The sequence below is a fragment of the Zonotrichia leucophrys genome, chromosome 4 (genome assembly GCF_028769735.1).
Source record: "Zonotrichia leucophrys gambelii isolate GWCS_2022_RI chromosome 4, RI_Zleu_2.0, whole genome shotgun sequence".
In the NCBI taxonomy this organism is placed as follows: domain Eukaryota; kingdom Metazoa; phylum Chordata; class Aves; order Passeriformes; family Passerellidae; genus Zonotrichia; species Zonotrichia leucophrys.
In genome coordinates this window covers 32,485,687-32,510,074 of record NC_088173.1, presented here as the reverse complement: position 1 = coordinate 32,510,074, position 24,388 = coordinate 32,485,687, and the positions used below count along the sequence as shown (strand labels likewise).

General features: G+C 42.2%; 1 protein-coding gene across 1 annotated transcript in view; it reads right to left on the bottom strand.

Moving 5' to 3' along the window:
* Nucleotides 1-24,388, bottom strand: part of UNC5C (unc-5 netrin receptor C) — a 249,804-nt gene that overhangs the window by 54,107 nt on the left and 171,309 nt on the right. The window contains exons 3-4 of the mRNA XM_064711041.1: nucleotides 22,082-22,225; nucleotides 8,720-8,823 (exon numbers count right to left, since the gene is read on the bottom strand). Coding sequence (XP_064567111.1) covers nucleotides 8,720-8,823; nucleotides 22,082-22,225 — 248 coding nt within the window. The remainder of the gene's footprint in view (nucleotides 1-8,719; nucleotides 8,824-22,081; nucleotides 22,226-24,388) is intronic.

The following is a 24,388-nucleotide window of genomic DNA, read 5'->3' as shown; positions in this document are numbered from 1 at the left end:
GAATATACTCTAGCAGCCTTTGGTACCCTCAAGGCTCCATGCCCAAGCACATGGTTCTTTTTTCCACTACTCTGCAACATTTTCTCTCTCTGCAAAAACACCCCTACATATTCAATCTGGGTCTCAAATGAGTAGACAAAATTAAAGCTGTAAGCACTGAATTCCCTATCATCCCTGCAAAACCACCAAAGATAATATGAAAAGAGAAGTTGCCGATATAAAAAAAAAATCCCAAAACAAAGCAGCTCTGTATAATTCAGTATATTGCCTCTGGCTCTACACCAAATCTCTTAGGAAAAAGATCCTTTTTCACCTAATGTATCACAGAATTTACTAACAGTAAAAGTTTGAGGAACAACAGGATGTCTTTTTTCTCTGCCAGTACATCAGTACTGCATGTGCAAATCTAAATGCCATCTCTTTTACAAGGTATCTCTTAAATATATCTAATTCAGTCTTCTGGCATCCAGGTTGTTATCATGTCTTTTAATGTTGCAAACTCTAATGTCAAATCTGAAGGAAGGATGGATGATTTGACAAGCAGTGGGAGTCTCCTTCCACACATATTTTAGCCATCAGTAGAGCAACACAAAAAAAAGAACACCCCTCTAGTGGTTGTATTTTCTCCCTCAGTCCTTGTAGAAATTGGGACTAATTAAACAAACTACAATATGTGAGACTGTTGTTGGTACTTATTTTCAATTACTGTTGGACCTATTTTTTATGGTGCAGGTGGCTGCAGTGCTCAGCACCTCCAAACCTCAGATTACTTTTTTTTGAGGTAACCAGAGTAGGTGGGAGTAGGGTTGTTCTGTCACGTAAGTAGGAAGAGATCAGGTGTCAAATACAGAAGAGAAGCAAGCAGAAAGAGACAGTTTGATTTATGAGTGACAAGTATGCAAACTGTTATCACAGAAGTTAAAAGCAACGATCTCTTTTGATGCCATGTCATTCCCCAAGGTGCAGCCCCCTTGCTGACAGAGGCTGTTAATCCAGTCAGTGCAGAAACTTATCCTGAATTTAATTCTGCAGCCTGAATAATAGTTACTGGCAGCTAAGGCACTGGACACTTGTGTGCCAAAGACCTGTACACCTGCAGGCAAGTGGGCAGAGGACCAGCAGGATATAAATGGACTCTTCAAAGTGCACAAAAGCCTGACTTCAAGGTCATACCAAATCACACCTTCATGCCTCCATTTTTCATCTCTCTTAAGATGTTCTAGAGTAGATGTTTGCTTCTGCCTAAATATTGAGGATGTATATTTACTGGTTATAATCAGAACAATTCCTGAACATGCACCTAGCTCTATGTATTCAATTAAATCAGGCACATTCCTCCAGCTCTTATTGATAAATGTACTGATGGTCATGCATATATGTAGAAAAAGCATGGGATCAGTTTTTTCCTTATCACAACAGCAATCATTTAATTGGCAAAAATTATGCCATGAAAGATGGGGTAAGTGTACCCTCTGGGGGATGACAGCTATGGAAAATTACAATTACAACAACATACATGGGTTTTTTTCTCATATATTAAACCCCTGGAACAAAGTAGACATAAAATCCTTTTTCTTCTTGCTAGTTTTCTACACAAAAAGGTATTTTTGTTATATGTTTGCAAACTGACTAGCAAGAGAAGGCCACTCAGTTGAGGTGTGAGAATAGTGAATGAAAACCTGACCAACAGAATCTGGAGATGCTGAGAAGCTGGAGCACACTGGAGCCAGCTACCTTTTGGCCAGAGCTCCTCAGCACTCTGGATGCAACTTGCAGTTCCATGAGGCACAGGGATCCTGCCAGCTGCACTGGAGCTGCACATCCAGGGCTGCTAATGGGCTGGCAAGTGAGCCTGCAGGAGACTGAGCTGTCCTTGTGGCCAGCAGGGGAAGGCACGATCCAAGGTGTCCCTAATTTAGAACAACATACCTTGTAGTGTCTTTTCTGTCATCCTGCTCCCTGGTGAGAGACAGATGTGTTGTCTCTAATCATTCACTGATTGGTATCGGGAGATACATTAACATAATTGGCACATTTGTTCTAATTAACAGAAGGAACCTGCCACATGCCACCCAAAATGAGTAGCAAGACCATCAGCAAGAGCAGAAAACTGCAATAACACCTTAGCTCTACCTGGGAGCTGAGGCCAGCCCTGTGCTGCCACAGGGTGTTTACAGCAGCAGCACACACAGACACCAAGACTTGCAAAGCCAGGCCAGGCTTCTGTGCAGACTAAATGAACACAGGGAACATAAATCACACAAGCGATTACACACGCAGGAAAAGCTATTACAGAAGCTAATTGCAGATACAAATTTAGCCATACCAAGTTACCAGTATTCCTAGGCACTCAAATCTCTTGGCACACTTGCATATGTGTGACTGTTTTAGAAACTGGTAGAGCAAAAACACACCTGCTCTAAGAGAAACCCAAGGATGGAAAAGGAATATGATCTCATCTACATGCTGTCCTCTTGATCATAAGAGATGTTCCCTACACATCTGGCAGTCTCAAGAGCTAGGTCAGCAGAGTCTGAGTTTTGGATCCCCACTGCTCATTGCCTTCTCTGCACCAACCTGTCCTGGGGTCACCTTCAGAGCAAGGAGCACCTGCTGCAAACAGCAAGTCTTTTACCCTCCAGACACAGGCAAAGCCCACCAGAGCCATCTTCCACAAGAAACAAGATGCAAACATCTGGGAGCAGCAAGAGACTTGCCTTGATGAAAGGCAATTTGTAATTTTGGAAGGCAAGAACATTGCACTGTGCCTTCCCCATGCCTTGTTGACACAGCAGGATTGCTTTCCATCTGGTTCCCCATGCACTCTGGATTGTGGCTGGTGTTCTCTGCAGCTGTGCCAGCTGGTCCCAGTGGCACAGCTCACCTTGCAGCAGTCCCTGCTGAGCTGGCATCACCTCCAACAGCCACAGGGAAATCTCAGCTCCCCAGCTTCACCTGGATTGTAACACACACACACACACATTCCAGTAATAAGGTATTTGTGAAACAAACTAACTGACTAACTACCAATTTGGACAAAGTACAAGATGTCTGAGTGAGAGTGAGAAAATTCTAGCAGTTTTCATATGAGCCAGCAGCAATTTTAGATACTGTGCGACTTGAGTGCCTCTTTGAAGAATGTTATTTGATTTTGGATCTGGTTTCATCCCAGCAACTATCTGCTGAAGAGGATGCTGTCCTTTATGTAATATTTACTGGAAAGATATTTCATACACATTTAAGATTGAAAATAAAAGGAAAAAGAAGTGATCTCCAAAGCAACTGAAATTACAGCTCTGAGAGACTGCAAAACATACTGAGAATGAGACAGCAAATGCAAACCACCATGGTGTTTTGTTCAGTTGTTCTTATTGGGCTTCTGCTGCAAATAAGGAGAATTGTTGCTCCTGCTGTGGAAACACTTCCGTAATTACACATCTATCCAGCTTTCTGCTTGCAGGGTGTATGTACAGATGCTGGATGTCTCCAGCCCCATTACACAGCTTTGCTTTATGCACAACTGGGAAGTTAAGCCTCAGAATAAACTTCTGAGGTGGAATGGTAGCAGCAAATGGAGAAGTTTATTCTACAGAGCCTCAAATTCAAAACCAGATCATGGCAATATGAAAACCGCAGCACCTGCTATGTGGCCATCAGAAGCTGCTGGGATTCTTTTCCCACCTGAAAGAGGAGCTGGAACTGGAAGCCCATAGCCCCCATGTTGACTGGCACTTTTGGCACCATGAGGGCACATGGACAGATAGGTTGTGTTAGCTAAACCATAATCCCAGAGCTGTCTGCTACAGGTGTAGAGAAGAGGATAAGCTAGCAGGGTTCATGTCAGAGCTCTTGTAGAAAATCTCCAACTGTAATATTTCATGGAGGAACCAGAAGTCTGACTGCTCTCCAATCCCACAGATCATCCCTGCCTGAACTGAATCACACAGCAACTGGATTCACTTTGGAGCATGCTCTGCCCTCACTTACACTGGCATCAGTGGAACTGGACTAGAAAGTTCAGGGGTGTGTTCCATGGAAAAGTCAGGCCTCCAAAAGAGCATTTCTGCAAGAAGACCTATGCCCCTTGGCATGGGTTTCTGCACTGTGGAAATGAACTGGTAGGAAATGTAAGAACAAGGCTATCTAATAATCTAGTAGTCAGGGTACTTCCCAGGAAAGCACAAATTCAAATGCAAACCTTTCCCTCAAGCAGGAGGTTGCAACCTATGTCACACACTTTGCAAGAGTGACTTGACCACCCACCAGTAGGCTGGGGGGTAAAATGAATGCTAAGAGAGACAGAAATGTAGGGGACCAGGTGTTGACAATTGCAGGGTACTTTATCCTGTACTTTTGGAGGACAGGCCTGCATGTCCAGACCTTACCCAAAGGCTCTCCAAAGCAAAGGATGAACAGCCTTCATTCATTTTGGGCTGTGCTCCTTCTTTACACACACCTGCCTCCCCCTCTCTTCCTCTCCCTGACACCCAAAGGCAGTTCTGCTGTATGTCACAAGGCACTGCAAAGGACAGTGCCACTTTTCAGCAATAAGCATTTGTGGCCACAAACTCCTCTACTTGTCTCTCCTGGAGCTCATTTTCCTGCTGTGAATATAAAACACTGTCTCAGTAACACACCTGCATGGAAATGCACACACATGAACTCTCAATTAAGGGATAACTGCTGCAAAACATAAGAGGCTCTCAGGAAACAACACAAACAGCAGTCATATTAATAATCAATTAGATGGAACTGCCTATTTGTAGAAGTCCCTGGCTTCTACCAGCCTTTGCCTAGGCAAGAGCAGCTGAGTAAAGTTTGTGTCACAGTCATCTTGACTCAGCAAGACAATCTCTTCTGCCTCTTGACTCAGTGATCCTTTCCCCCTTGCTCTAGTTCCTAATTAAAGCCATGAATGTGGATAAATATCACATACAGTTTTAAACCCAACTGGGTCACCAAACTGTACACTACACCCTGTTCTGCAATTAAATTACTGTGTGAAACACCTCAATTAAAATTAAAGAAGCAATTACCCCCCTGTTAAAGGCTCCACAAATCATACATTTCAATGCAAAAGTTCATCTGGCAGCTTATGGCATATTAACCAATCTTACATCTCATTTGTGTTTTGATCTATAACCTACCCAAATGAGCTAATTTGATGTGACTCAGTGTCTCTAACTATATTTTGTCGTGTGCAATACGATGCCAGTGTCTTTCAAAGAACAAGTTAAATGAGCTAAGGGGTTAATTGCTAACAACTCAGCTATTACTGTTGGAGCGTCACAGAATGGGATCCTTCCTGCCTTCTCAGGTTAGCTTTAGAAAATCACACACAGAGAGCAGAGTGGAACTGAAATGGATGTTTCTGTTCATGCTGGGAGCTGCTCCTGTCTGATTTCCACTGAGCACGAGGCTGGCAGGTCAGACTGCTGATCTCCACCTCACCCTACTTGTCCCCACTGGGGGAAAGCAGAATGCAGAGAAGCACAGGGCTAGAGCAGGGTGCTGTTTGTTTCTATGTCCATTCATCTTTTCCCTCTTTTTGTCACAGCAGGACCACATGAGCTTGCCCCTTCCCCCCTCAGCTACGTGTGCAAAGCTCAGTGTAGCAGCATCTGTGCTGGTCCTTCTGCTGCTTGCCTGGGCCATGCACTGGGACAGCCCAAACATTTACCTGGGTGGTTCAGAACCTGTAGCTTTGTTCAGCTTGATATTGGCTATAAACCTGGGAGTGGGGAGGGATGCCAGGGTGCAGCTGACACCCATGCTGGTTGGGGCTGGTGGGCAGGGGTGTATGATGGCAGAGAAGCTGATATTTCTGTTATCTCTGTTTATATCTCTGTTTTTCCAGAGACCATGGAAACCCTTGGTTCCTTACATTGTCCCAAGTGAACAAGGAGATGTACTTTCATTTGACCTCAGGCCCTGAGACTGGTGTATTTTAACACATCTGTTTGTATTTGGATTTTGAATTTTTCTTTTCTTTTTTCATAGTGCCCATGACCTGAGCCTGCTTTAATGCTTGTCATGTACTAGTGGATCTGAGGGACTGGTAAGTGTTGCTTTAAAAGCTTTGCCTGCCCATCTCTGTCTTTGTCCTTCTTGCCCTCTGGAGAAGCTGTATGTTGCTGTGTGCTTCAGCTTTTCAGTACTCCTAAGATCTGCTCTAGCATTGATCCATAAGAGCTTGACACAGTTAATTGCAATTAAATATGCTGGGAATGATAAGCCTGAATTCCCCAGATACTGAAAGGAGGACAGAATTTATCCCTGAACATGCTCGTTCCCACCACTTTGAAATACCAGGAAAAAAAGAAAAACAAACTAAACACCCAACTGAGAGTGAAGGGGGAGAATGAATCAAAAGAGAAAAAGAAAGTGAAAGATATTGGGACTCTGGACTTCAGCATTGCACACATTACACTGAAGGTGCATTTTGTACAGTCTCAGAGTGTAAGCTTCTCTTCATCTGTTTTGGTGTTAAATACAGTGGCTCCTTCAGAAACCAGTAAGTAAGAAAAAAATCCTAAACAAAATACAGTTTCCCGAGTGTGAAGAATCTAAAGCACATGCTCACCAAAGCATTTGGGAATGCTGCTCACAGCTGCAGCATAGGCATTACCCTACTCTACTTGGAATCAAAGCAGTGTTTCAACAAGACAGAAAACAGCCTCAGTCTGCTGCCTGCCTTCTCCCAAGCCCTTCTAATAGTTACCTGTACCATCATATCAGAAACTTCTCCAAACAAATAAATGAAGTCTTAAACAAAGAACTCATTCATCTTTAAATTAAAATAATCATGTAATCCTTCAACCCACCAAGTTATCTTTCATCTCCCGTTTTTTTTCTTAAATTTATCTTACTAGCTTCAGCAAGTGGCTGTAATAAAGTGTCACATTAAGGTATTCATATTCATTAGTGTTCAGGTCTTTGTTCTTTTAATAGTGTTGGAAAGAATCTACAAAGAGGCTGTATTAGGCGGCTGTCCAATCTGGGTGTTTGATCTCTTTCTGACTTCAAAAGTCAGAAGAGGAAAAAAACCCACATTGAGAATGGTTCTTTTGAATGTCAGATAGGGAGTATAAGATTTCTGAGCCTGCCAAGTGTTAATTGGTGTCTGCCCTGACCATGATACAAATAAGATTCAGAGTCACTCAATGCACCGTCATGAAGGGCTATTGACAGAGCGAGCAGGATACTGGAAGGCAGGAAAAAGCACAACTCTGCTATGGCAGCAGCTGACAGAGGATTTTTTCAGAGATCACTTTCCACAAATCATGTTAAATTATGCAGTTTGGGTCTCAGCCACGTGACTGGGTATAACAGACCTTTCTGAGGGAACAATCGGCCTGGCTGCTGAAATTCCAGAGCTCCCTGTAACACTGCATAAAAACGAACCTACCCGCCAGCATTAATCTCTACTTCTAGCAAAGGTAATGAAGTTCCCCAGTACTACCCTGCTCTGTCTGAACAACACATCCCAGTGCAAAGACTCCTGTCATGGTACAACAAGATGTTGATTTGATGCAAAGAAACATCAGAAAGGAAAATAAAAACCTGCTGCTGAGTTCCTGATGAAACCCAACTGATTAATATTACAGTTGTCAGCAAGCTGGCTCAGCAGACCTAAACACTCTTTTCAGTTTGGGAGATCTTAATGGGGAAAGAAAACAGCCAACAGAAAAAGAAAGAGGGAAAAATCTTCTGTGCTAATTATTCTTTCTGATGTTTGTGGACATGTTTCTGATTAAATCTAAACTTGGGTTAGATGGGGAGGTAACACTTTAAGCTTCATCTCCTGAGAAATCAGCCATGAGCGCTGAGTGACAACCACTTTGCTACTTAGCCATGACAGTCTGACTTATCCTAATGCAAATTGGCAACAGTTTCTTCTGTGCCTCATAGAGGAAAACCGAAGAGAATTCAGATAGGGGAATTACCGTCATTAGCAATCAATTTTTCTCATAACAGCCACAGTGGATTTAGGATTTCAGAGGCCTCCCTGTGACTCAGAGACCCCCTTTCCATGAGCTGGGAGTCTGAAACTGGAGGCAGTGCAGCACTTAGGGAAGCTGCTGCTCACTGCTGTTGTCAGGCACAGATTCTGCTGAAGGGCAGGCTGGCTCCTGCAGGGGAGAACAGGCTACCTATCCACTCTCATTTTGCTTAAAAGCCAGTAGGAAAAACAGCTAAGGCCCTGAAGATGGCTTATTAGGCAAATACATCCTCTACTTTCCCAAACCTCGTGCTACTTTACCTGGGAGCCTGTATTGTACCACATCCTCTCATGCCAAGTTGGCAGGGTGGTGCATACACATGTGAGTGGAATACAGCCTGGCAAACTAAACATTAAAACACGTTTGAAAGGTGCCCCTAAGAATAAGTGATTTTTTTTTCTTTAAAAGCAAAACAAAAGATAGCAGGCTGGTATTAATATGTTCCCACAGCCATGTGTCCTCTGGATGCCAGATATAGTTGTGATTTTTCAAAGGGAAGACAAAACTGAAACCAAACCGCCTGCAGCTCTGCCCAGCAAGGCAGCACAGCCCAAAGCCATTAATCAGGTCCCAATCAATCTTGCCTATGAGCAGCAGTCAGTCAGCTTTCCATTAGCACGCATTCATCACGCCCTGCTGTAAGTCACTGCACCATTAGCCACCCATCAGGCCCTGCTGAGGATGCCCCAGAACCAGATCCTGCTGCTGTTGCTCACCTCAGCCACTGGGATCCCTTCAGGGGGGCGGCACTGGAGCAGGACCTCTTGCTCCAGGGACACTTCTTTCCCTAAGGGCTCCTGCTCAAAAGTTTTCCGGAGATCTGAGAAGGGAGAAGAAAATAAAATAATTAACACTATTATCAGCCAGTCATTCATAATATATTTAATTACCATACTGGATAAATGCAAGAGACAAAGAAAACAGGAGTTCTGCTCCCTGAAAAATAAAGCATTAACAAAAGTCTGGGTCATGTTTTCACTTCATTCCAACATTAAGCAAAGATTTCATTGTGGGTTTAATACTTATATTGTGGTACAGCATGAGAACCCAGTGAGAAACCAAGGCTTCCTGTGGAAGGTTATGTCCAGACACAGAACAAAAAATGAAAAAAGTCCCTTTTTCAGACAATTTTTGTTTGATAAACTATACCAGTGAAGTACTAAAGAAAGTTATGCAAACTAAATAAATCTGTAACACTACAGCATATAAACTGAGTTGCCTTAAACTCATAGCTGAAAGTGCTCATGCTGTGATTTAATGTACTTTTAGCTCATAAGCATTAACTTTATAGCTTTAGCTAATTTGTCTACACCTTATCATTATCCCTGTAGCACGAAGTTATTATTATTATTAATAATAACATAGTAATAATAATGATAATTATAAAAAGACACTTCAAGGAGTTGAACCATGTTTGGATCCCTCCACAGCACCACGGAAATGTGGCAGACTGACAGGGCATTGAATGTGCCTCCAAAGACCAGACCAATTCATTGTACTGGACAGATGCAAAGTCTGGCTTTTTTGTAATTTTCTGTAACATCTTTGCACTGATGGTAAAATAGACGTAAGAAGTTCCCTCCTTATCACTACCCCCATGTTGCTGCCATGGACTGCCACCCTCCCCTCTGTGCCAGGGAGAGCTGAGCATTCAGCCCCAGTAGCTACTGGGGATATTTCTCCCTGCTGCCAGTTCCTTCTGCAAATGCATGTGAAGCCATGCTCAAAGTCACATCAAAGAGCTGGCCTGACTTCAAAAACTTTACAACTCAGTTATTTTTGTTTTACTTCTTGTTCTAAAGTCAAACTATTTCCGCACATCAGCTCACAGTGAGGTTGCACAAATATTTGTGTCATATTGGCAACAAGACAAAGTCATATGGGAACAATTTTAAAGCCAGATATTTCATATTTTGAAGCCATAACCTATGACTGGGCTGGAAAACAGATTACTGAATTGAACCAGTTTACAAATAAACCATGCAAAGAGTTATTTTTTTTTCCTAGATTACCTCCAACACCTGATTAAGAGCTGACCCACAAGGAACTGCATCAGCGCTACCAAAAGGCAAAACCTGGGGCTGGCAAATGCAGAGATGGAAAAGGAGATGGGGTGGCTGTCACCAAAATCAGCTCCTCTGATACCCTGAAACTTTAAATGGCATGAGACCTCTCTTATCTTATATCGGTAAAACATAGTTGTTCAGCTACCTGGAATTCAGTATCAGTTCAATGGTACCATGAGAAAGCCCTGTCATCGCTGGAGATGCTCATTTTAACTTGATATAGCGGCAAACTTTTGACATCCAAGCATTTCTCCAGTGAAACAGGCATGCCAGTCCTTCCTCTGCACCACAGGCATGAGAGAAGCTGCCCCACACTTGCTTTCCCACCAGCAGCATTCTGAGATGGCACACAGGGCAGGGATACTGAGAGCCCCTCTGATGGGACAAGATTTATGGCCACAGTTTAAGGCACCAAAGATAAGATTTGGTACACCCTACTGCACTAATGTAAGAAATTGCTGCCTCCAGCTCTCCGTTTGATTGGAATTACCTCCTGTCAAAAGGAAGCTCATGGCCATGTCACAGCTACACCTCACTACAAATCACATCCACCATTCCACCCTCAGCACTTGCTGAAGGGGGCTCTACCCTGCAACACCAGATAACTTGGGGCAAAGAGGAGGAGCAAAAATCTGGACATGAATGTTTCTCAGGATGACATGCCCAGTTTTGCCAGGCTGTGCCTGTCAGCATCCCTGTCACTCTGGAGTTATTCCAAGCCAGTGAGGCTCATTCATGGGACAGCAACCACAGCAAGTCTCTGATGTCTCTACAGAGTTCCCAACATTGCCAGCACCAGCAGCTTCATCCCACCCTCTCTGACAGGCTACCCAGTGGACATTTGAGTTCTATGGCTCCATTTGAGTAAATCTGAAACCCTCCCAAGGTGCCCATGGGTGGGAGTCATTCTAAGGACAAAATGCTGAGTTTTGGCTTGCTGCAGTTCTGCATGTTAAACATGGAAATGAGCAGCTCTTTCAGGAGCTGGTAGGTTTCTTGGGAAGTTACATTCTTTGGACCCAGGCTCCTCATCCATCCTGTGGGCTTGATTGGTATTCTGGGCACAAATAATATCAGGATAATGCAGTTTGCTTCAAATTAGCAAACAGCTACGGCTATATTGCTAGCAGTTCCCATAAGATCATATTATTGCTAGTTCCACAGATATCTTCAGAAGGAAAGGATTTCCTCTATATCAGGTATACACCTTAGTGCATTTAGCAGGTACACACACAAGCACAGGGCAATTATTGTGCTCTAATATCATGGCTGAGGGAAAATGAGAAAGTTACTGTGATAGTAATAGAAGCATATAAGCACAATATTAAATAGCATATAATAATAGCTTTCAGGTGTTCAGGCTGAAGACAGTAGAGGGAGATTAGATAATAATCTGAATATTTTTCTTGACATGTTGATTTACTATCCTACCTATCTACCTGAAATATTTAACAGAGCTCTAGTTCTACATTGCCTCATGTGCACAATAATCACCTCTCCCACAAAGCACTTGCCTTTAGAAAAATCCCCAAGTTTTAGTGCATGCAAAAGTAAATAGCATTAATCTAGAAATATGTAATAAGAGTAAAAAAATCCTCCTTTAATATCTTTGTCACCAACAGCTGGAATTGCTGGGTATGAACAGCCCCTTTTCCCAGGGAACAGTTGCAGTAGTGCTGCTGCAGGTGAGATGAACTCTCTGGGTCCCCTGCTCTCCTGGCTGCCCCACCCACAGGGCCTTGCTGTGGGAGGATGCTCTAATGGCACTGTTGGGCTCAAGCATTTCAGTGATCCACAAACTAAAAATACACTAAGTAGAGCCTTTGACATAATAGGCAGTAATGTTCTCAAAGGAGCCATTAGATACTATTGAGTAAATTATACTAATTTGGCAGGGGTAAAGGTGCATAATTGTGTATTTACAAGACTGGGAGCTCTTATATCCTGTTGGCTCCCTCCCACGTGTTCACAGCTTTATCCCATCACCTCCCACAGCAGCCATGTCACCTACAAATGGCTCCAGATGGCAACTGTTCAAGGCACTTACGGTTAGCTGACCTAACCAGGCATAAGGTTGTGACACACGAGATAGGTCTTTAACTGATGATGAAGCAAAGGACCTGGACAAACATCTTCCTCATCTGTTGTATCTATCATGAAACACCCTGCTTGGACAGCACTGAGTTTAGAAATGACTGCTTTTTCTCTATGGCCCTTGCTATGATTTCTGTGGGTAACAATGACATCCTTCTAATTCTCCAATCTTCAGCTTCCTTTGCCATTTAACAATTATAGTCATCACAGAAACTGTCAGCTGGGAGTGGGTGAGCTTGCTAATGTACTGAGGGACTTTGGATCTTTCCCAAGCAGAGTATTTTCAATAACACTTTTCCATTTCTCAAAGTGTCATCTAAGTAACAATTGCTTGTGAGCGGGGACAGAAGGGATTCATTTTCCCAGAGAATGGTAAGAGACTAATAAAATACATCCCAAAGAAGCTTTAATAATCTTCAAAAAATATACCTGGAAAAGTAAATCAATAAAACATTTGATGCATTCTGGACCAAGACCTCTCTGTTATGAAAATCTCAGGTGGGCAGCAGCCCTGTTACTGAGATGCTGAGAGAGCACTTTCCTTTACCTTACATTGGGGGGACAAGAGAGAAAGGCAGCTGTACTTTCTTTCCATTATTAGTTAGGTAATGTAGAATAACCCTATATTGCTGCTGTTAGCAATACCCTTCCTCTCCTGCAGGTAATATTCCCCATAGTGGAATGAGCTGAAGTGACAGTGGTGCGGAAGGGCCCATCCTGTCTTTCACCAGCTCTCTGACTGCCAGGCTCAGGTAACAGCCTGCACCCCCACCAGGGGCTTTACCCCACCTCTGCCTTCCCTTCAAGGCTGTGTTCATAAAATAAACCAAAGGCAGCAATTAAAATTCTGGTCTGCCACCTTGAGCCAGACTATTTTCCTTACTAAGGCACAGTCCTAGTGGATTCAGAGGGGGCTCTTGTGCCATATATTGCAGCATGTTTACAGCATACTTATGGTGAGACTTCTCCCCAGGACTCCTGAAATACTCTGCACAGCCCTCTCTGATACGGAAATAAGGCTGCAAAAGAGCTTCATGGAAATAAGGGAATTTTCATAAGGATAAAACTGAAGTAAAGTAACGGGAAACCACTCTCAGTGTACACCATGTTAACTTTACTTCTGAATTGCTATGCTTTTTGGACAAAGGGGCATTAGATCTAATTTTTGATGCACTGCTAAATTGCTTCATTATATGTTTAACACATTTTTATCTTACAAAACACTCAGAAGTTGGATTTTTGCCTGCAAAAGGTAATAGATTATACAGAAGTCATTTCTCCCTTCCTTTTCTACCTGTCAGCTTCTAAGAAAGAACGAAGAACAACCCTATTATTTTTTTTAATCAAATATATTTTATCTCTTTGTTGTTCTGGGTTTTTTACTGTGATGTGTGGGTGGGTAAAACTATAAGGATATCTTTTATCATTTCTGAGAAATGTGATAAGAGGCAGACCAGGCGCTTCAATGTGGTGCTAATGCAAGGGTGACTAATGAATGAGCATGAAAAACGGACACTTGTCAGCCAGGAATTAGATGCAAACCAGACAAACAGAACAAGGCAGCATTACTGTCAGGGAAAGATGGATTTCTGCCCTTGGTAGACCTTTTAGACTCTGTTCTTCTAGTAACTCTAATGTCAACTTTCCTCCTGTTTACTGAACAGGATCAGAACAAACAATCTAAAATATGAGCAAGATTTAAGAGCACAAAAAGAAAAAAAAGACATCTTTTTTCTCTACAACTGTCATATTAAATATGAATATTGAGAAAAATATGTTCAGTGTGTGTTTTCAGAGAAACAAGGATTTAAGCATGTGAAAAGACCTCCAAAAAAGTATGCATTTCCATACAAAAGATAACCTCCTTTATATAGGTAAGTATATACAGATGTCCACATAAAACAAAACATATCAAAAGCAAAAAAACCAATAAAAACACTAGAGAAAAAGTGAATATGGCTTGGTAAAATTCTAGCTGTTATGAGAGGACCAATATGTGATATATAACCAAGATTTCAAGTCTACCTTCTTCCCCTGAGAGTGTTCTAAAGAAACAAGGTTCAATTCTATTTTAATTTTACCTGGTCTAATAAGAACATCCAAAGAGAAAAATAATTGTGGGAAAAGACTGGTAAAAGGTCACTGATGCTCTATAAAGTGAAAAAGAATCCACATGCTTGTGAAAACTCTTCTCCGTGCATTTATTCCCAAACTTGGATGACTGACTCTTAATTCCAGAAACATGACTAATATTGTAAAACAGGTCTCTTCCATCACTTTCCACAATGTGGATAGAGTTGAGAGACACCTTTTTGCTTAAAAAAAAAAAGTCTAATAAATACTGAATTGCAACCCTAAATGTAAGGAACTCTGCCCTGTCAGGCATAGTTTGGCCTTGCTTTAATGTTCACAGCTGAGTCTGTGACCTTTGCAAGGGGATCAATCTCACTAGTGCGTAAGCAATGGAAAGGTTAGGTAAAAAACCCCTTCTGTTTCCATTTTGTTCTAGTGTGGTTCCAGCTCTGTTATTAGTTAGATCAAACCAGACTTCAGTGAGACAATCACAGGAGTGTCATCAGGGGATCCCCCTACAACCTCTATCAATGGATTTCTAAGTGTAGTGTCTTGCCCTGCAGAGTCCCCTGCGGTACCAGCTGCACGTTGGGCATTGATCAAAGCCTCCTGCCCTCCTCCAGAGCACTGCTGCTCATGGATTGGGATTGCAGCTGGGCTGGGCTGGGCTCTCAGCTGGCCCGGGCTGGGCTCTCAGCTGGCCCACGCTTCAGCAGCTGGAGCTGCAGACTGAGGAAATAAGTCAACCCCTCAAAACTCTGTCTTAATCCTCAATGTACAACTCTCTGCTATTCTTTCTTTTTCTGGAGGGGCTGTTTCACTTCTGGCCAGTCCTAAAGACAAATGTTGCCACACCGTGAGGCTGAGACAGCCACCTTTTCAGTCTGGAGAGGAACATCATGGGTGGTAGAACTTCCACCTTTCCAAAGATGCCTGGCAGTTTGTGGCTTTGGCTGAGCTGGTCTGTAGCCCTCTGGTGGCCCCAATAGCCAGGAAGCAGCATGAGCTTCCAGGGCCAAATAGCTGAGGGGGACTGCAGCAGCTTCTTGGAAGTGCACACCTTGTTTTGGGATGCAGGCTGCTCTGTCCACTGACCTGGGCTACAGAAGGAGGAGAGGAACACCTCTTGACTGCCAGGATACCATCTGCAAGACACTCTGCATGAGCCCAGGACCTTCTCTCCTCTTTTATTTCCTTTGTATTTTCAGCCTGAACAAATGGGAGGTGCAGACTGGCCAGCCCTCATTCTGTCAATGGCATCTTCAGCCAGCTGGGGATAACACCATACCCCAATGACTCTAGAGACTCACTGCTTACAGATCTGCAAGAAAATAATTTCCTTCCCCTCCCCTCTTTAGCTCCAAACTAATTCAGCCAGGTGCTCGTAAGACTAAACCATCTTTTGCAACCCAGCTTCCTTGTGGGCTGTACTTATAATGAAGAATGACCCACTCAACATATTTTGTATTGAAACAACTGTAAAAAATACAAGTAAACAAACTTTGTCAAGAATCCACTGAGCAGATGGGTTCCCAGATGTACATTGATCATACTGTTCTCCTCCTCTTCTATTTTTGCTGGATAGCTCAATATTTTGTGGTAAGCTTGACCTGAAAACCAACTTATAAACTTCCTTCTATTTATATTATTTGGTTATTGAAGATGGACTCCTGATTTCTTGTTTTTCAAATAAATCTAAATGTAATGTTTAAATGACCTGACCTCAACAGGTGACTTTTTACATGACAGATGTGTTAAAGGTACTAAAGACAGACATTAGAAACACCAGGTGTACATTACAATTCACATGTAGAATTGAATTTGAAAGACACTGAAACACTAAAACTGAAAACTCTTTATCTAACTGGTGTTTTGTTGCTCTTCTGATGCACTAACATAACTCACACAGTTGTCTGGTGACTACTAAAATACAAGCAAAAATTTATTAACTTCCTGGCTGGATCTATCAACACTAAGGCCCTAATCAGACCGTACTGAAAGATGATAATTTATTAGGCATGACAGTGTAGGTAGGATATTCTCAAAGCTCCTACAGAGGGATTAAATTACTGTTAATTCAGTAAAGAAGTTTCCTTTTGTTTTTTACACAATGCAAACACCAGGTTTGCCCTAATTTATAGAGTTGGCTCTTCCATACAGGGCAACGTAATTTCTATTTGCAACTGCACTCTTACATTAGGGAGTGGTCATGCCTGTTAACTTGGGAAGTGGTACAGAAGAGTGCTTGTGCTTTTCAGGAGCACAAGGAGAGAGGTAGGTAAGACTGAATATGCTAAATGCACAGTTAACCTCTCTGCTGCCCTTTCTGTAATCTGCTGCTCTTCAGCAATCTCAGCTCAAGACCACATGCCTCAGTCATCCCTTTATTAACTCCAGGCAGCGGATATTGATTAGTAGCAACTTAAATGGCACACGAGGAAGGAAGGAATTAAGGTCCTATCTCTGTTAACTCTCACACACACTTGCCAAAATACACAAACCACACTTTAATGTTCTTTTTTAATACTGGATATCCTGGATGTACCTTCCTGTTAACATTTTCAGTTGCTGACCTTCCTAGCTCCCTTCTGCTTATCTCAACATCCACCCAACTTTGTTCCTATTGCAAAGGGCTCTAATGCTCCAGTGGCTGCAGTGTGTCCTCACAGCTCTGCTTGGATCAGGTAGGAGAAGGGAGGGAAGCAAGGCACTGCAGCCATGAGCCATGGAGCATGGGCCCCAGCACTACAACATGAGATAAACAAGCATCACTAAAGAATATGTGATTGTTTTTCATATCTGCTCCTTTGCATAACTGCAAACCCCTTGTAAGCAGAGATAAACCATCAGATGAACCAATCTAATTTTCTGTACTGCATTTATCTTATCAGTATACAGTATCTGACATGCATATATTAACTGCATGCCTTTGAAAAAAATGTCTGGGAGAATAAAGGCTTTCAGATAAGTACAAGGGAAACTAGTACAGAATTAAAAAAAAAAAGATTAACAAGCACAGTTCCTTACTACATCAGGGCTTTTAAAAATCTTTTTTCTTGTGCTTTTTTTTTTTTTTTTTTAATTCTGATTTTAAGATAGTGAATAAAGGAAAAGAATAAACTATTCACATCCATTACACCAAAAAAGATAATAGAAGAAATAGAAAAATACAGAAAAAATGTAATAGAAATTATAGAAAAAGCTTCTCTTTTCTCATAGATGTTCAACAAATCCAAAACCTGGGAGCAGATAAAGGGCTTAAATTTTTACTATATTTTCTCAAGGAGAGCATGGGTTAACATCATGAAGTTGGTGAAGCTACAGCAATACCAAAGTGGTGCAAATGAAAAGTGAGTTTGCTCTATGCACAGGGGCTCAAAGCAATTTGTCTTAGCTACCCCTTTATTATCTGATCTAAAAATTAGGTCAAATCCTGCAGCTATTGTTTAGTCTTTATCAGATGTATGTTCCAGTGGGTTTAACTCTGCTTTTGGTTACACAGGCTCAGATCTCATTCATTGTTTTAACATGAATTTTGCCCCATTCTGTTTTATCTGCTCAATGGCATCAGCTCTGTTACAGAAAATTCACATAAAGCTTTATATTCGGCTGCATTTTTCACAGCCAAAGGTAAAACTGTCCAAAATCCCTCCTTTCTCCCTCCCTCCACAACAGGAAAAATTTTTAATTGAGCAGGAAAACTGTATCAAAACATATTAGTGACTTCTAAGGCTCCTCATAGGATTTGCCTAGAATAAATCAGAAATGTGCAAATAAATAGGAAATGTGTTTTAGCACTTCCTAGGCAAATATCTTAGAAAATTTATTGTATCTTTCCAGCTCCATCAGGATACATGCATTAGGTATCACTACTTTTGTGGCTTCTGATATATCTAAAATGGCAAAGTGAAAATTAATCCCAACAAATCTGCTGGTTTAAGAGGATGAAATGCTCAGCTCTGCTCGCATGGGGAGACTGATGCCCCAAGACAATGAGTTCTGTGAAACAGGAAAGTCATGCCTTTGCAGAAACAGCCTGCACAGAAGGGAGTCTTTTCCCAGCACAGGCATGATCCAGGAGTGCAACAGTGATTTGCAGTTAAATGCCCTGAACACTTAAGGAAGCTGGAATGTTGTCTTTAAACTCAGGCTTTTTTCCTGTCTGTATTGCCAGCAAGGGCAACCTTTGAACACCAGCAGCATCTTTAGTCCATATTTATAGATAATTCCTTTCCTGAATAACTGAAGGTCTTGGTCAAAGCAATGTTGCAATTGATTTTCAGAGAGAACTTTCATTGACCAGGTTGTTATGTACTTTCTGACACATGCCTGACCCTGTATTAAACAAACACAAGCTGCTTTTCCAGGATGCACATTTTTCACACTTTCAAATTACTTTTCAGTTAATTCTATTACACGCTCAGTGAACAGTGATGCTGGGTGCTATTTTTCTGTTTGTTTGTTTTAATGGAGTGCAGCTCCAGCCCTTGAGAGGACACAATAATTCCAGAATCAGACGTAAGGGCATAAGGGAGAAAAAACAAAAAGTGGATAATGAGAAAAGGAGAGGTAAATGAACAGAGAGAGGGAGAAAGGGGGAGAGAAATGGGAGAGGGAGATGGCGGGAGGGAGAGAGAGAGAGAGAAAGAGGAGAGAAGCTTTTCCTAATGTGCTAGATATGGCTAGTTATGCTACAATTGCGCCTGTCAAGATAAAATCACCAGTTCAGGTATTAAGATAAATAATTCCACTTAAGCAGTTTACATGCTCCATTGGCCCCTCACCTCTCCCAAAGGTGTCAGTGCTCACTCTTGTGCCAATTAAAAGGGAAGACTGCACTGGTGACAAATAAGCAGCTATGGCTACAGACTGATGTGGAGAGATGGACTCTTCTGTCCCTCTTTAGGTTTGGACATCCTTGATTTCCTGGATTAATAAATACTGTATAGAGCCTACATTGTATCCCAGCCTCATGGCACAATGTGTAACCATCAGAATACTTAAAAAGCTGCATTGAAAGTTAGTTAGGACACAATTTTTTTTTATTGCCAGTGCAGATTCAGTCCTAAGAAGTCAAAGCTGTGAATACAGATGAGTGTTGGTGTAACTGAGGTTAAAGCAGTGATCTTGCAGACCAAATGTCATCAGAAAGTAAGGCATATTCCCCACATCATCTTCCTGAGTTCCCAAAAAGTAGGTTGGAGTTACCTGACAAATTTATACAAATCTGTGCATGGAGAATTTTCCAGAGAATGTGCTTTTGTTGCCGTTTTAAAATCCACAGATTGAAGGACTCATACTTCAACCCTTAATCCCAGGGACTCTAAGTGACTTGCCTGTGTCACAGCTGTCCAAGAATCCCAAATTCAGGGACAAGAGGTTAAAAAAACTTCAGTAAAATACAAAGCCACATTTGAGTTATAGGCATCTAAAATTCCCTGGTGTTTATTTAATTAGACTTTTCTGGGAGGAAAAAAAAAAGCCACTGAGACTCTGGAAAAATCACTGAACTGATTGTTCCCCTCTTTCCAAAATATAGTAAGTAAAATAAGCAAACTCTGTATTATGAGCACCTTCAATAGAAATGTGGACACCTGGGAATGTCAGTTGATATAAAATAACTTGCATTGACACATAATGATTATGTGTTATATAGGAATTAGGTGCACAGGTATGCCAGGACACAAAAGTTACTCAAATATCAAGTAAAATACACTTAAGCATACATAAAATACTTCCAAACTGTATTAATTTAATGGACATCTGTCAGGGGCTACCTGGCAGGACATGAGAATCTACTGAATGAGTTAACTGCAGAGTCATAATCTAAAAAAACTGTTCAAACATTGCTAAGCCTCTCTGAAGTGCTGACTGCTTGGAAGAAAAAAAGATTTGAAACCACTCTCTTTTGTTTCATTACAAAAAAAGGAAAATCCTCAAAATTTTGAAAAGCTTCCTGCCATGAGAAAGCAATATGCACATGTGTAATGGCATTCCTGCTTTTGCAGGAAGACTGCCTTGTACAATAATCTTAATTCCCCTTAGCCCTGGGGAAATTCTTCTCTGAGGGCAGGCTATACTTAAAAGTAAAGGTCCCTATTTCCTATTTTACTTGGACTAAAAGCATTCAAGAATGGGTATTTAAATAGCACCTCTGAGATTTGTATCTGGATGTTTATACAGAAGGTACCTCCTCTTTGAAGATTTAACCAAGTAGTAGTTTCTCAAGAACAGAAGAAGAATCAAGCCCTTAATGGAGAGTTATAATGACAGAGTCCTTCCTCTAATATGTCTGTGAAAAGGTTTATTTGGCTGGAAGAATTCTCTTATCCTATTATAAATTGTTAGGCACAGTGCAGGGAATATAAGTATGCTGCAAATCCAGCTTCCAATGACCTTTTCTCACAAAATGTGTTTTTGCTGAGTGAAAGCAGTGGAAGAAAGGCAATTCTAGATGATATATTTTGTTCCTATTATACAGAACAGTATTTCATCATGTGAAAGAGAAATGGGAGTCCCCAGTGTGACTACTCTATTACAAAGAAAAGCAGCTCTTTGAAAATTAATGAACATTAAATATTTGTACAGTCAAATGAAGATCTGTTTTCAGGGAACTGGTTGCCCTGTGTTCTTGGGGTCTAATCTGGGAATGGCTTCAAATAAATACTGAGGCTAGTAGCCATGAATAACAATGATGAAATACTAGGGTTCAGATGACCACTTTCAAACTCATATTACCAATCTGATCACATGATATGCTAAACACACACTTTTTTCATTGCTAAGGAACAGCAGCTCTATTATCTGACTGCAGCGATACATATTTTCAGCTTTACAGAAAGGAGCCTGGGTGTTCTGGTGGGCAGCAAGCTGACATTAAGTGAGAAATGTAACAAATGTTAGCAAATATGGCTAGTGATGTCCTAAGCTGTGTCAGAGAAAAAGCATTGACAACAGGTGAGGGAGCTGATCCTGTCCCCTAATTCAGCCCTTGTGAGGTCACATCTGGAGTGCTGGGACCAGTTCCGGGCTCCTCAGTACAAGAGACACATGAACATACTGGAAGCAGTCCAGCAAAGGGCCACAAAGATGACAGCAGCAGCTCTCCTACAAGAAAAAGCCAGGAGAGCTGGGACTGTTCATCCTGGGACTGAGGAGAAGGCTCAGAGGGATCCCATCCACCAGATGGGAGAGTGCAACAAAGACAGAGTCAGGCTCTTTTCAGTGCAGCCCAGTGATGGCACCAGAGGCAATGGAAAGAAGATGAAACACAGAAAGTTCACTCTGAACATCAGGCAACACTTTCTCATTGTAAGGGTGACAGAGCAGCAGCACAGGGTGCCTAGAGAGGTGGTGGGGTCTCTTTAGTGGAGATATTCAAAAGGCATTTGGAGATGGTCATGGGTAATTGGCTCTATGTGTCCTTGCTTGAGTCAATGGCTGGATCAGATCACCTCCAAAGGTGCCTCCCAGACTCAACCATTCTGTGGTTCTGAGAAAAGAACAGCTATCACCTCTTTCCATAGCTTGCCTTGTTAGGGTTCCTACTCATTAGCTTCAGGCACTTTTATGGGGACATAAAACTGCTGTACTCAATAAATACCAGTTTTCATGCCACACATAGGAGAACGAGGTTTAGCTCCTAAGAAGAGAATAAACCAAAACTCTTGTGAATATTTCTGAAGGCCTCAGTTGTGAATATTTCTGAAGGCCTCAGTTTCAGTATGCATCAACAACTGCACAAAATACAGAGTGGTTGGAAACGAAATGTCTCCCTGGAATGGCAGAGGCTGCACTTGTCCTCAGGCAAGCCCCACCAGCCCCGCTGCCCGGCCCAGCACTCACAGGCGATGCGCACGTAGGCTTTGCGGCTCTTGGTGGTGCCCGCCGAGCTCCAGGCCACGCACTGGCACCAGTAATCCTCGGGTCCGAAGAGCTCCTCCACCTGCTGCCGCGAGATCTCGATGCTCACCTCCCGCACAATCAGACCTGTCAGGGGGCAAGGAACACCGGTCAGTGCTGGCCTTACGGATGGACAGTAAATGAGTGTAGTTGCAGAAATCTGCTTGCAAAACTGCTGGGAGACCTTACAGCTCTCTACAAATATCTCAGCAACACACACTGACATAAGGATGCGAAGGGAAAGGAACTCCCACTTTATCTGCATAATGAGAGATGTGGGTGAGTGAAAAACTAATTGCTGAGATTTTGACTTTCATCACATACAGCATGTATTTTAGACAAATTGGAGGAACACTACCTCAGCTAACATAAATTGTACCACATCTCTAGGACAATTTACATCAAGGGACATTCCAGACCAGTTTTATTTTGATATATCATAAAACCACATAATCATTCAATTTATACGAACTCCTTAGCCCTTTTGTACTTCATTTCTTTTTCCTAGACAGACATAGCACAGGGAGAAGTCCTGTTCACTGTGACACTGAGCTGCCAGGAAAATAGATTTTAGGATGGCAGAAAATGTCCTGATACTTCATAATGAGGAGCACATGTGCTGCAGTATGATTACTGAAAGCTTATTGCCTTATACTTAATGCAAGCAGTGCCTTATTAGGGCACTGTCACATATGCTGCAGATATTGGGATATTTTTAAAGGGATTTTATAACACAGTGAAACACAATTCAGTGCCTGGCAGTCTCTCTGGCCCTGCCCTCCATAACCCATCTCAGCACAACCCTCCCCCAAACCCACAGTTGCACCCATGAGGACAATGACCCACTTGCCATCCTCCCGAGCAGACCGAGATTTGCCCACATTTCCCACATAGTGCTCTCTCTGGGGAAGCCTTCTTGCATCTTCTAAGTGCAAGGAAATTTTGTGGTGTCTCAGACACCACTGTCAGCATCACTGCAAAATGTGTGGATCCTCTAATGACAATTCTGTGTTTCACACTGACACAACTCCCTTCTCTGCTTCAAAATGCTCTCCCTGGTCTAAAGGCTCCTAATTACTGGGTGGGGGTGGGAGAGAGTGTTTACACCTTTTCCCAGCATATTTGCTGTTTGCTGATGATGCCAAAGTATTGACAAATTTTGAATGCAAATCTGCCTGTAGAGAACACCACTGTCATTTCAAAGATGCACACTTGCAAACAGCCTTGAAACTATAAATTCACATACAAATCTTTGCGTAGTGAGATTGATTTTCTTTTTCTTTCTGGAATTGCCAGGAAACTGAACTGAATTATCCTTGGATCAGAGCATGCACAGTTTGTCCCCATCACCAAACACCAAAGGGCAGGTCCTTCTGCTGAGCACAGACTTGAGCCTGTGCTCCCCTCAGCCTCCTGCCACAGGGCTTACAAGGGGATATTCATAAGGTGAATGTTCCCAGTTGTACAGCATGGCGTGTTCCTCAAGCGCTGGAAAGCAGGCCAGCCCTTTGATTTGCCTCCAGCCTCACAGAGGCTCCATTCAGGGAGCCAGTGATTAATTACTGTTTGCACACAGTTGTGCGCTGCCACTGCGGCTGCATGCTGCCTGCATCCCAAACTTGGGCAACAACCTAGCAGCAAAAGGAATTAAGGCATGTAACACCACAGACTCCTCTGGTGGGAATGCTTTCTAATGAGATGTATTTTCCTGCTAGAGACTATCACAGCCCAGCTCCCTTTTTATTTCATTATCCTTGACATCTTTAGCCATTGAATAATCAGCTTCTTTGGGGGAAACACTTAATAGCTCTTCTCTTTGAAATGAAATACTCAAAATATGGTAACAGCACTCCAAAGAATGGAAATCAAAGCAGTGCATGGGAATTTGATATGCAGTGAATACTGTGTTATAAACTTATTTTGCTTTGATGAGCTAATTTGGCTCCAAGAGGGGTCTGAGGGATAGCTTTTGTCCTGGTGAGAAGAGCATTAAGAGGGTGGGGAGGAGCACGTACCTTACATCCATAAAAGATGTTATTTTTTCCCAGTGCAACTGCTGCTAGCTTAAAGATTCAGCTCATTCCCTCAGTTTTTACTGCACTAGCCCAGGGAGCTTTTGAAGGTTACAATATTATGTTTTTATAATAATGCTGATTATGACAGAGCTTGATGGAGCAGTGAACTTTGTTACCCAAGGGCCAAAACAAGCATGCTCATAATGACCAGGCTGGTTAATAATGATTATGAAAT